General features: G+C 51.0%; 5 protein-coding genes across 5 annotated transcripts; 2 read left to right on the plus strand and 3 right to left on the minus strand.

The window, feature by feature from the left end:
* Positions 1-588: 588 nt before the first annotated feature.
* On the plus strand, positions 589-4,769 carry AO090012000003 (uncharacterized protein; the record flags this gene model as incomplete). The annotated part of the gene is made up of 7 exons (XM_023236273.1): positions 589-1,850; positions 1,901-1,944; positions 2,064-2,096; positions 2,342-2,389; positions 2,436-2,633; positions 2,682-2,991; positions 3,041-4,769. The coding sequence occupies 7 exons, from the start codon at positions 589-591 to the stop codon at positions 4,767-4,769; spliced, it is 3,624 nt and encodes a 1,207-aa protein (XP_023091210.1).
* Positions 4,770-5,483: 714 nt separating this feature from the next.
* Positions 5,484-6,260, minus strand: AO090012000004 (uncharacterized protein; the record flags this gene model as incomplete). Its single annotated transcript, XM_001727039.3, has 1 exon — positions 5,484-6,260. One exon carries the CDS (start codon positions 6,258-6,260, stop codon positions 5,484-5,486), a length of 777 nt encoding a protein of 258 aa, XP_001727091.3.
* Positions 6,261-7,433: 1,173 nt separating this feature from the next.
* Positions 7,434-8,998, minus strand: AO090012000006 (putative endoglycoceramidase; the record flags this gene model as incomplete). The annotated part of the gene is made up of 2 exons (XM_001727040.1): positions 7,434-8,462; positions 8,516-8,998. 2 exons carry the CDS (start codon positions 8,996-8,998, stop codon positions 7,434-7,436), a joined length of 1,512 nt encoding a protein of 503 aa, XP_001727092.1.
* A 1,565-nt stretch (positions 8,999-10,563) lies between these two features.
* Positions 10,564-11,984, plus strand: AO090012000007 (uncharacterized protein; the record flags this gene model as incomplete). Its single annotated transcript, XM_023236274.1, has 4 exons — positions 10,564-10,590; positions 10,655-10,858; positions 10,913-11,897; positions 11,953-11,984. 4 exons carry the CDS (start codon positions 10,564-10,566, stop codon positions 11,982-11,984), a joined length of 1,248 nt encoding a protein of 415 aa, XP_023091211.1.
* A 722-nt stretch (positions 11,985-12,706) lies between these two features.
* Positions 12,707-13,408, minus strand: AO090012000008 (NADPH-dependent F420 reductase; the record flags this gene model as incomplete). The annotated part of the gene is made up of 1 exon (XM_001727042.1): positions 12,707-13,408. One exon carries the CDS (start codon positions 13,406-13,408, stop codon positions 12,707-12,709), a length of 702 nt encoding a protein of 233 aa, XP_001727094.1.
* Positions 13,409-13,588: the final 180 nt, after the last annotated feature.

Raw genomic sequence — 13,588 nt, forward strand, 5'->3', positions numbered from 1 at the left:
CATTAGGCTTTATCGGTGGGCTTGATGAGCAGTTCATGTACTAGAAAGAAGGTCCTGACCAATGGCTGGCGAGAGCGGCCGAGCTGCCGATGTCCAGTCGGTAGACAGTGGGTCGTCGGGGATCTGAAGCCGAGCCGAGTTGACATATATATCGCTAGTTAGCTAACGGGATAACCATTTTCACACATCCTGTTTTCACACTGGGTACTCAAATGCAAGAATGGCAGTACCGGTATCTAGGGGCCGTGACAGGCGGCCAAATATCATCTTCATTATGGCAGACGATCACGCTTCCAAGGCGATTAGCTGCTACGGCGCTGGAATCAACCACACACCTAACATCGATCGCCTGGCGACGGAAGGAATGAAATTCAACCATTGCTATGTGACGAACTCAATTTGTACCCCATCCCGAGCGGCAATTCTTTGTGGAACGTATAATCATGTTAACGGCGTCATGACGCTGAACGACCATGTGAGTTACAAACAGAGGGAGCCTTCGATAGCAGCAATCTTAACCACGTGCAGATAAATAAGCACATCCCCAATGTTGCAAAGCATCTTCGGACCGGCGGATATCAAACCGCCATGGTTGGAAAATGGCACCTTGGGGAGAGTGTTGATAATCAACCTACAGGCTTCGACTACTGGTCTGTTCTGCCTGGACAAGGCCTCTACTGGGATCCCGACTTCATTGAGCCCACCGGGGAGCGGGTCGAATCAGGATACGTGACAGACATTATCACCGACAAGTCTCTGGATTGGATCAAGTCGCGAGACCGCGATCGTCCGTTCTTCCTAATGTGCCACCACAAAGCGCCCCATCGGTCATGGGAATGCGATGACAAGCACAAGCACTTGTACAAGGACCCCGTGCGCTTGCCTGATACATTCACCGACGACTATAAGAACCGCGCGAAAGCGGCCAAGATCGCCAAGATGCGCGTCGCTGAAGACCTCACCTACCAAGATCTCGGACTCGTACAGCCAGATGGCGGCCGCAGAGTTGGCGAACCTGTGCTGCAAGAATTTGGTAGCAGCGAGCGCAAGGTTCCGGTCCCAGGTTCAATTGCTGAGCTTCAATCAATGAGACTAATTGACAAAGATGATGGCACTGTCTTTACATTCAAAAGCCACGCCGAGTTAGCCGAATTTAAGTTTCAGCGATACATGCAACGCTACATTCGCACTATCCAATCGATTGATGATAACGTCGGCCGCATGTTAGACTACCTGGATTCAGAACCCCAGCTAGCAGAGAACACAATCGTTGTCTATACCTCCGACCAAGGGTTCTTTCTAGGAGAGCACGGCTGGTTTGATAAGAGATTCATGTACGAAGAGTCATTTCAAATGCCTTTTCTCATCAGATACCCGAAGGAGATCATTGCTGGGTCAGTGTGCGACGATATAATCTGCAACGTCGATTTTGCGCCCACATGGTTGGACTACGCCAACCTCCCTGCGCCCTCATACATGCAAGGCACGTCCTTCCGTCCACTCTTGCAGGGCCGTACGCCGGAGTCCTGGCAACAGGTGGCATATCACCGATACTGGATGCATAACGACATTATCCACCATGCATATGCACATTATGGTATACGTAACCAGAGGTACAAGCTGATCTATTGGTACAACGAGCCCTTAGACGTCCCGGGGGCGCGTCCCGGGGGCAAGGAGCATAAAGAGTGGGAGCTCTTTGACTGTGACAAGGATCCATTAGAGCTGTTCAATGTGTATCATGAAGGAGAATATCAAGGCGTGGTCAGGCAGATGACTACACTGTTAGAGAAGAAAATGGCGGAAATTGGGGATGAGCCTGTTCATCCGAAGCCGCAATGGCTGCTGGGGTCTCTATGATGATAATACCAGACAGACCGACATCTTTCGCATAATATAGTTTAGTCTTTGCTTGGCGGACTTTTAAGTACATGTCTATACACGGTTGCAATTCTTATCTCGTCCCATACTGTCCTCTAGAGCAATAGCGTGCGTCATTTCGTTGTAACGAGTACTTTTCAACGTCTATACTCACTCACGCCCTGGTCCATACACGGCCGTAGCCGATGGAAAACTCTTACCCCCGTTTGGCCAGGGTATACTTACTTTAGCTCGGTAGCAAAGAACGCTGGCATGGCAAATGTCTATCTCGGACAAACCTCCGAGCCGTTGAATTTTATCGGCAGTCGGGGCCCCACATTTCGTGATGTTGCACTACAATGATTCAATCCGCTAACACCCCGCCGGTAGATGATAAATAATGTATAAAGTCCGGAGACGATGGCACGAACACGGCTCATTAGGATAGAGCACTATTCTCTTACTTGAAGTTGAATTGCAGTTGAAGCATTCCTGTTCAAGCTGTGCGTAACAGCCATTGCTCACTATGGTGAACCTGCAATTGACTCTTCCGGCAATGGCATTGTCCTCCACAGCCCTTGCGGCCTCTGTGCACTCAGAGATGTCAGTGGGAACATTGCATAGAGAACGTGCTGAAGCATTGTTGAGCCAGATGACCTGGGAAGAGAAGGTTGGCCAGATGGGTGGTATCCGTCGGCTTCTAAATACCGGTCCGGAGATAGACGAGGAAAACTACGAATACAGGCAAGCGGAGTACCAGAACGGCAACATTGGTGGGTGATCTATTTGTGGGTAATCCTACAATGTAACTGACAGTACAGGCTTTGGTGCTACGCTCAACTGGGCCGATGGCATTCTTCCACTCACAAACGAAGTGCGACAGAGGCAAATCAATGAGAGTCGGCTTCATATCCCATTCATCACCGTTACAGACTCAATTAACAGTCTCTACCTGTCCGGGGGTACTATCTTCCCAAGTAATCTGGCCATGGCGGCTACATTCAACATTCCGCTGTTCAGCGAGGGCGTTGCTGCCCTTCGTGAAGAGCAAATAGCAATCGGCGTCTCATGGGTTCTGTCTCCGCCACTAGACATAGCGTGGGAGCCGCGGTATTCCCGCATCGGTGAGCTGTGAGTAGCTGTCCTGTCCTGTCCATCGTAAACACGCTAACGCAGCCAGGTTTGGCGAGGACTCTTACTTAACTGGTGAATTTGGCCATGCCTATGTCCAGACTATGCAGGACAAAGACGATTCAGGAAACATCAAAGTCGCCACGACCGTCAAGCACTTCGTCTATGGCGAGAGTCGTGGTGGGATCAATGCTGCCAGCATGTATGGGGGAATCAACCATCTTTATAACGATCAGTTGCGTCCTTATCTACGGGCATTGGAAGCAGATCCCGCCGCTGTCATGGTCTCTTACGCGTCGGTCGACTTGGTCCCAATGTCGGCGAACAAGTATCTCGTGCGGGACATTCTTCGCCAAAGGCTTGGCTTTGAGGGTATTGTTATGTCAGATGCAGGAGGCATTGCACATCTCTATACTGAGTCTCGGCTGGCCGGCTCATATGCCGAGGCCGCGTTACTAGCACTGGAAGCTGGGTTGCAGATGGAGTTGAGTCCCCAGTCTCCGGCTGTATTCCCCACTCTTGTTGCAGCTGCAGAGGATAGCCATGTAGGGCAGTTGATCGATGAGGCTGTATTAAATATTCTTCAGCTGAAGTTCGCAACCGGTGTTTTCGACAAACCTCTTCCTGACCCGGCCAAAGTGAACGAGACCCTGCGAACGCCTGCCCACCTCGAGATTAGCCGCCATGTCACCAGAGAAAGCATCGTCCTGCTTCAGAATGATGGTATCCTACCGACAACACCATCAAAGGTGGCCCTTCTCGGCCCATTCGCTGATATCCGTAACTACGGCTCCTATGCGCCTGTGAACTCGAGTGACTCTCGGTATGGCAACTCACTCTATCAAAGTCTCCAAGCCAAGCTCGGTACAAGTAATGTGACCCTGGTCCAAGGGGTCGACTTCATTGACATTGATACCACGAACATCGCAACCGCCGTGTCAGCCGCCAAAGAGGCCGGGCTTGCAATTATCGTCCTCGGCTCGCTCTCCGTCGGGACCACAGACCCCCTAGTAACCAAGCGGACCGACGGGGAGTTCTTCACGCACGCAAACCTGGGCTTCCCAGGGGCTCAACAGCAACTCCTCGATGCTGTGCTGGACGCGTCAATTCCCACGATCCTGGTCCTTTCCGGCGGACAGCCTTTCGTGCTCAATAATTCGACCCTCCGCAGCAATGCTATTCTCCATTCTTTCTTGGGCGGCGAATTCACTGGCGATGCTTTAGCCGAGATCATCATGGGCGACGTCAACCCCAGCGGTAAGTTGCCGATCAGTTTGCCACAAGATACATCTGCAACGCCAGTGTTTTACGATTACCTTCCGAGTGACGATACCGGCACAGCGGATAGCATCTTAGGATTTCATTCCACGTACCAGTTTCCTCTGCTTTCACGGTCTCCGCCGATGCCATTTGGATTTGGCTTGAGTTATACAGATTTCACGATCTCGGCCCCTAGGGCGAGAGCTAGCAATAGCAGTGTTGAGGTGCGTGTGAATATTACCAATGTTGGTCCTATCGCTGGGAAGGAAGTCGTGCAACTATATCATCGCCCGAACACGACGACAGGCATCGAATTCCCTGTGAAGCGCCTAGTGAGATTTGAGAAGGTTGACCTACACGCTGGGGAAGGTAGAGAGGTTCGATTTGTCATTCCGCATAAAGATCTTGGATACTATGTCGACGGGGAGTTGCGTGTGAAGAGAGGAGTCTACTCCTTCTGGGCTGGCACGAGCTCGAGAACGGAGGATCTGAAGCGCGTCAACGTGACAGTTCTTTAACAGTCTCTTCTGAACATCAGGCGTGGTATTTGCGAATTGGAGGGCTCCATTATGGAAACTGTCACGTGACTATCGGGGTCCTGATCCATCCGGTGTGCCTGCACTGAGTAACTCCACCTGAAATCAGGCCTCGTAGACGATTAGACTACCTGATGTAGGAATGCACATATGTCTTTAGTATGGAATGATAAGGAGGGGTCCGATATCGCGCAGACCTTTGACAACATTGAGGTATTGTAAACTCGAGCACCACAGATATATATATGCGCCCTGCTGCTCTTCTCGAATCCCAAGTAAAGGTAAATATACCTAACGAACAAATCTTATCGCGAGCACGATCATATCCACATGATAGAGAGAATAGATAAAAACAACCCGATGGTTTACACCATTCATTGTGATGGGCTGGTTCCTGTCTCTACAAGCAGCACTTGGGAACACTGCGGGTCGGGTAAGGATTTGACAAACCTCCTGGGTTAATAGTAGAAAGACTTGGTTACGGAAGGAGCCTCATCGCCCATCTGTATCGTCTCCGTTGGCTACCATAGCTTATATCGTAATGAGCATAAGCTTTCTACACTGGCTATCGAACAGCCACAATGGGTATCAGAGGTCATACAACTGGATCGCGACTTACATTCCCAGGGCAACGTCACAGCCTTGAGATTTATCGTGTATCAGAATGATCCATTGGCTTGGGGACATTCATACATGTCAATTGTCCTTCACGGCAAGCATACCCATGGACAGCGCCAGTTGATCCGGCCATGCTGGAAGTCGATTCGCAAGAGTCTCTTCCTTGTCCATTGTCACACAATTGGCTGGGGCTGGTAGCACATCCCACACCGGTAACGTAGTCATTGTTGAATCTGTGAACAGCCGGTGATGATCGGACTCCGTAATTACGATAACCTGGTCCAGAAGTGCGAGAGCTGACTGAGCTCCATGACCAGCAAACGTCCTGCTTTTCTGAGCTACTGAAACGGGAATTAGTCCAATAAGGTCTGGTTTGTCTCTCAGCGCCTCACTGTCTAGCGAGACTGGAACTACCGATTCCAGTTGGTCTTTCAGGTATTGGAGCCTTTGCTTAGACTGCGTGGCTTCCTGTCTAAGTGTTTCGAACATGGAGTGATCTGTTTCATTATTTTTGATGATGGCGCAGGCGCGAGCGTAGAGGCCCGGACACTTAGTGATCTCGGCAAAAAGTAGTTCAACTAGATCACAGAGCTGGCTGCCCTTTCCATTTCCACTTTCCGCGGCGAGAGTGTCGGTGAGCGCCAATTGCCATGCCGGCTCAGCTAAGAAACAGGCCTCACCTCGAATGAGCGCGTCGGCTACTATAAATGACTTGAAGGAAATGAGCAAAGTGCGGCCAAACCCACCACGGTGAGCATTTGGTCCCCGTAAGCGAATGAGGGTGGCAATGCCACTGGAATGCGTGAGCCAGGACTGTGGTGTGATCGGATCCATCATCTCGTAAATGCCAAGCATGACAGCAATTGCGAGGGTCATGTCAGATCGGACAAATCGGGGTCGTCGTAGCAAACTATGCAAGCCTTGCAGCCCACGACTATACATGGACCGACTACTGGCAATCGTATCCTGGTCCTGGTGTTTCATGCCCAGGTGAAGCGTACCCAAACACCGGAGACTCCAGATGAAGGGGTCCAGGGTCGACTCAACATGGCGACGAGCAAAGTTCATCCAATTGACCGACAGACGAGTACTATACATATAGTAGAGCCCTGGGACAGCGGCATCTATGAAGAAGCCCAGGGTTTCAACTCCCTGCGCGGCTAAAGGTTTTTCCACAAGACTTGGCACAATCAACTCATCCACAGTATTATGCGAGCATCCACCACGCTTCGTAATAGACCGAGAGGTGTTCGACTTCTGGGATTGTGCGGACCGGGTCGCCGATCGATACGTAGGGCCTGCCGGTGTTCTGGAATCGGAGGGAGTGCTAACCACGAAGGTCAAAGGTTTCCGATAACCGGGACATTGAATCCCTCGCAGCTCGCAACGTCGGCAGTTGGGTCGTGTCTCATCACACTACGCCCGGTTCCACTCGGTTAGTGGCATCACCATGCTTTGTAGGCTGGCACGCAGCATGTATGGAGGGTCGCCTCTACCTTGACTCGTCGCTGTATGCAGGTGCGACAGCCTCTGCTGTATGGAACTGCTACCATGACCCAGGAACGGGTAGTGGTGTATCGTTGAGTTCCGGTAGCCGATAATGTAGAGACAACATCAAGAGAAAAGATCAGTTCGGGTCGTGTGCACAAGGCTGGAAGGTGGAAGAGATTTGGCTTCGGGACAAGACTCGAATTCCCCGCAACCTTTTGTTATCTTTGGGGAATGGACCCGTGACCTGGGAATTAGACTCGAAGAGGTTTAGCGTCCGGGTAGGAAGGACATTATGCTCTCAGCTCTACGGAGTACTGAACAACGCTTGTTTGACATTAACAACGCTGGACATGTACAGGAGTATGTTTCCTCGGCGAGGTGTCTTGCCTGGTGTGACCTGCCATAGTTATACAATTGTGCCTTGTGGGTTACCGAAAGCCCGACAAGAACAGTCTAAAGCGGAAGTCAGGGTGCAGATGAGATTTAAACGTGGGTAAGCACCTAGCAATTTGAGGGGCAAATAGACTATGGATGAGATTATTTACGAGTGATTGTGATAGTGATGTCCGTGGCGTTCTTGATACTGGTCGATGTGAAGAAGGCTAGAGTACGCTTGTCAACGGCGTACTGCAGCACGCTACCATCGGGAGAGACCTGGACGCTATAGCCGTTGGGAAATGTGGATGGGGGCAGGATAATTTCGGTGGGCGCTTGGATATTGGGATCCGATGTGAACTGCAGCTTGAAGGTGGCCGAGCTGTCAGCAAAGCTGAAGCTTTTGGGAGTGCCGGCGACGGCAGCTGGGTATGAACGGCTGTAGTGCTTGGCCAGCTCAGGATAGGGCTGACCAGATGTGCCGTTGTACAGGTTCTCGTACGCCCAACCGATCCAGGAAACCATATTGGCATCGGTCGCCGACATGGCATCTGCGAGGCCCTGCATCTGCTTCTCATCACCCATCCAGAACGTGAGCTCGGTCAGCACCCCGGCGGTCCTCAGGCGCTCGTTGTCCTTGTGGCGGTTGCTGAGCGTGGTGGAAATGGAGCCCAGTTGCGGCGGGTTGTAGTAGTGGAACGAGTGCACCGACTTAGAGCCGTCCCCAAGCGGGACGTTGTTGAAGCCGGACAGGACGTCCAGCGTTGCGCCTTCGAACCAGATGAGTGTGTCATTGTCGACGGTACGGATCTGCTTGGCCGCGCGGTTCCAGAGCCCTTCTAGGACCTTGTGGTCGGCAACACCTGGCACTAGCAGTGTCGGATCGGCCCATGTGTCGCCCACCCATGGCTCGTTCAGCAGGTTATACCCGACCACATTGGTCGTCTTGCCATACTCGGACGCCAGCTTTTTCCAGTACGCTGCGAACGCATCGCCCAGCCCGTCGTAATTGTTATATAACCGCCCAAACGCATTGCCCAGCGCCACCGACGTGTAGCTCAGAGCCCAGTCGACCGAACCGCAAAGCGACTGTGGCGAACGGAAGCCGTTTTCATCCACCGGGAACGGCGTCGTTTTGAGGGGAAACGGATACATCTTGCCACTCGATACCCAATCTTTCTTGGCAAACCACTAGGAAGCCATGTCAGTATCAGCTGCGCCCACCTGTCCGGGCGTCTACTTACGTCGGGTACACCGTTCCCGCAAAATTGCCGCGCCAGGCAGTCCTGATGCACGTCCACCAAAACGTAAAGTCCATGGTCCTCCGCCATCTTAGTCTGCTTTTTCATAATATCCAGAAATGTCTGGTTGTACTCCCCACGCACAGGCTCTGCTCCAGCCCAGCTGTGGCCCAACCGGACAATGTTCAGACCCAAGTCGTGCAGATTTTGGACATCTTGCTCGCCAAACGAGGAGACACCGGGCACCCACTCCAAGGGCCGATGCCATGGTGGTTCCTTCATAACGACATTGGTTCCGTGGAAGAACCGCGTACGGCCAAATTCATCGACGATCTGATGTGTGTCTTGATTCACATCCTTGATGCGCGACATTCCGGGATGAGCCTTGTACCAACCCTCGGCATCTTGAGCGAACACACCCGTCGGCTGTGTGCCCACCACCGCTAGCAGTGATGCAGCCGCAATGGGAGTGAACAGCATTGCCATGAAAAAGCTAAGTCAACCCCAGTAAGACTAAACGGACAAGGGGGCAGAGTGACGAAACGTTCGGAGGATAACAAGCATGAGGAGGCTGTAGGAGGTTTATACATGTGCAGCGCCCCTTTTTACACAACTCAAATGTGAGGTTACATCCACTATTCGGGCTTAATCGCCTGAAGAATTGGACGTCGAAGTGACCCACAAAACACGCCATAGCGCTGCAGGGGTCCCGGATATACATCGTAGGCGAGGCGGCCCGGCGTGACAAGCCAATCAAGTGATGTGATTGTATTGACACGCCGGCTTAGGCTGTTAGATTCACCAAGCGTCTCTCTGTCACGGTGGGGAAGGACAAGTTACCTAGGATCGGAGAGACGGGCTACTTGTAAGTGGAGCCCAGGTCGGCTGGAGATTGGTAGAGAATCTAAAGGTTTCCCCGCAATTATGTAACGATTTTAACACTATTTTCTGAAGATATAAGAAACATGTGACAGGTATTCGATTCCTGTGCTTCTACCCGGACGTTTATGTGCAATGTAACCTTGTCATCCAACATGCACCACGCCCTTTGCTAATTAATTCAGTCGCAAAGGTTACGAAAACAGGACGGCCTTGTAGAATTGGGCCGTTGTTCTTCGGCTAGGAAACCAATCCCATGGACGTCCATCGAAGATTGTATAGTAGTACTTGTGAGATCACTTAACAAGCCCAGGCAAAGCATAGCCACCATGGCCAATCTACCATCCCCGGATGAATCGAGGATATTTTACTCAAAATCTTCCCTAAATGCCCTTCCGCGTTCGAATGCTTTCTGGTCTTGTTCTGATATACATGGAGGATCAGGTTGCTTCGTAGTTACTCTTGTCTTGATAACAAAACAATAGGAAGGAGCAAATCCTGGGGGGCACTACCCTAGACTGCTGGCTTCATCTTCACATTAAAGCCCAGAGGCATGACAAACGAATGGTTGAGTGTCCTCCATCCCTCCTTCCCATCCACCAATTCGAACTGAAAGCTCCGAACGAGGGCCGGCAGATATTTACTGATCTCTAATATGGAGCTATGGCTTCCAATGCATGTCGTCGAAGCCACACCGAACGGCACGAAGTAAGACCCCATCGCTGTTAGGTGCTCCTCAGACCTATCGAGCCAATGCTCCGGCCTGAACTTACCAGTGTCATGGCCAAAAAGTGCTTTACCTGGTCGGATAGTCCATGGTTATCCAGATTACCGAGATCGGCTACATCTGAAATGTCGTGATCAGGGCCCTTATCATGGTTATGTGCCTTGGGTTGAGGAGACCTTGACTTCGACACAACCTACTCAAGTGCAAATCGAATGGCTTGATTCTGTAATTTCAGCTCTATCACCTCGAGTAGTCACTAGCAGACAAGAATGGTTCCATAGTAAGAACGTCGGAGTGGATTTGTAATGCCCCAGATGAGTCAGCTGACTGCTGCTTCCGCGGAGCCTTTTCGCCTTTCACATAAGTGACCAATCCACCACTTGGAGTCTACCTCCATGGGGGGAGCACAACGATCGAATGGATTTAACCGCATACCGGAGCTACAATGGAATTGAGTAATCGACCGAGGAAGGTAGGAATGATAAGCGCGTCGGCGCATTGATCAAATGCGAATTGCTAAGTTATGATGGGAACAGGCATGCGATCTATGCTACACGCGCAGGATCAAGTGCGACGGACAGAAACCTCGCTGCTCGAACTGCATCAACTACGCTACAGATTGCACGCATACGGCGCTGAGCCGGAAGTCGAAGCCCAGAGCACAACGTAGGAGCGAGCTCAAGAAGGCGGACGAAGTCAAGAGCCTGCAAGCAGAAATACAGCGCTTAGAGACTCAACTTGTACGTATTCCCGGGCGTTGAAATAATGAGGATACTCAATTATAAAAGCTACAGGCCCAGAATCGAGACCATGATCAGGCGTCACATGCAACACAAGAGCCGGTGAGGACGACAATAGCAGCGCACGTCGCAGATCAACACATTGACGAGGACGGCGACCATACAATCAGCTCAATGAAACTACCTCCACTACATCAAGCCATGGCCATGGTTGGAATATATCTTAATACTTACAACTCGGTCTTACCGCTCTTTCATGCTGACACGCTGTTGCGTCTAGTCGGTGAATGCTATGCCCGTCAACCCCGACAACGCGACCCAGTAGTATGGGCTGCCATCAACGTCGTTTTTGCCTTGGCTTGCCAACAGGTTCCAGAAAACCCCAGGAATGGCCGGTCGCAGCACCAGACCGATCAGACAACGGAGTATCTCAACAAGGTACAATCTATCATCTCGACTGTGATGCTTGGTGAGACCCATCTCCTTAACATACAGGTACTGGTGGGCATGGTGATGTTGCTCCAAACTGCACACGACCTGACCCCTTCTTTGCTCCTAATATCGGCAACCATGCGTCTGGCACATAAGTTAGGCCTGCACAGCCATGCAGCATCAACACATCTGGATCCTGTGGAAAGGAGACAGCGTGCCCGCGTCATTTGGATTGCATACATTCTCGACAAAGATCTAAGCCTCCGTACCCAACAACCTTCGGTTCAACTCGATGACGATATGGACGTGGAGTTACCATCTTCCTTGCCGACAACGAACGACGATAATGACAACACTGCTGGTATCGTCGTTACGGCGGACGGAAATGCCAGGATGAATTACTTTCTGGCTCGCGTCAAGCTGGCCAAGATTGAGGGTCGTGTATATGACTCTCTCTACTCCACACGAGCAGTCAACCGAAGCTTCGAAGAACGACGCAACGCAAGGGAGAGCGTTGTTAGCGCGCTCGACGAATGGCGAGCTTCCATACCACTCGAATTTAGCGCCAGTATTGTCACATCGAGCACTAGCAATAAACCCGCAAATGGTGGATTTTTCTGTGTGCTACACGCAACCAGTCTCCAATGCATGGCGCTTGTTAGCCGGGCTCACGCTTGGGATCGACAATGGGTGAGTGGTTTGCGCAACCATAGTAGAGGAATTCAAATGCTGCAGCTACCACCAGCTTGGGACACAATAGTACACCAGGCCCGAAATTACATGCTCTTGTTTCGAGAGGTTTGGTCGAGAGATGCCTGGTTTCGCTGGTTAGCAATCACATATCATAATGATGGTACCATTGTTGACAATAACAGGATGACCTCTTGTCCTTATACGACCGCTCTGGTGCTGTTGACGGCCAACACTCTGGGGAATCCGTCGCATAATAACACCCAGTTGGATGTCGAGCTGATAGACTCAGCCCTTCTTTGGCTCAATGAGGCCATGAGGGAAAGTCAATCGGACGAGGCCCGAGCGCTGCGGGAAACTTGTGTTGAGGCCGTCCGAACGGTAAAGCAGAAGCTTGCTGGAGACTTCACAACGCCCTTTGGAAATTATTGGTTGCTCAATCATCCAGACAGTTTAGAGCCATTCTAAGTATATGGCGGCACCGAAGGGATCAATATTCATTAGCTCCAAAACTATTGGGTAGTATTCAGAATGTGAACGTCATGGCTTCCCCCACTTGAAAATAGCCTACTCTGGCTATTCCAATCGTGAAGGAAGCCTGAGTCCAACGCTTACATATATCTTCCAGACGACAGGTGCTCACATAAACCACTGTAGCGGGGAGGACATCAATCAACAGAGGAAGAGAACTAATTCCAGACCATATTACCATGGCATAATCGACACTCAGGCCTTCCCTTCCATGACATCGAAGACGACATCGAAATTGCCCTCATATTCATTCTCAGCCACCAGATGTAACAACACACCCAATCGCTCCAGCAATCCTGAATGATTCAAATCATAACCTGCAAACTGTGGCTTGAATCCGGTGTCTTTGATAAGCTTTCGTACTGTGTCGATAGAAGATGGGTTTCCACCAATGAAGATTATAGGTGGTACACGACGAGGTGCCCACTTTTGGACTTCCAAGAGCGTTGCAGGCATGGAATTGAAGGCTTTGAAAACTATTGCCTCTGGAAAGGCTCGCTGAACGTCTTGCGTGACGGAGGTCCTTTCCATGTACTTGAGGTCATGGTAATGATTGAAGTTGGCATCCACATTTAGCGGGTTCATTGTATCGATCACCAGCTTACCCGAAAGCGTAATGCCGTCGTTCTGGAGCTCTTTGAGAATATGAGCCAAGCGTGGGAAGTATGCCGACAGAATGACAACGTCGCCGAATTTCGCAGCGTCCGTGATTGACCCGTATTGAAACCGGGCTATCTCGTCCTCCCCGATGCCCTTTTCCATAGCGAATTGTCGAACACGCTTTTGAAGCCGTTCCGGATGCGTGTCCTTGCTGAGCATGACATCATGGCCAAGGCGAATCCAGGCAAAGCCCAGACGCAATCCAATATTGCCTGCGTTCACGATGCCAACTTTCATCTTGGCTACACGTCTCTCGATTGATGTGAAAGGAGAATGCGATAACGAAGTGTACCACTGATTCTTGGCGCTGTAATTTGAGCATTTCGTGGGAGGCTGGCTGGAATTATATGCTGTAGCGAAACAGCTTGACCAGGCCAGACAGAAGATAGTTGGTTCCCCGGAAGGAATTCCGAATGC

Source organism: Aspergillus oryzae, chromosome 4, assembly GCF_000184455.2.
Source record: "Aspergillus oryzae RIB40 DNA, chromosome 4".
NCBI classification, from domain to species: Eukaryota; Fungi; Ascomycota; class Eurotiomycetes; order Eurotiales; family Aspergillaceae; genus Aspergillus; species Aspergillus oryzae.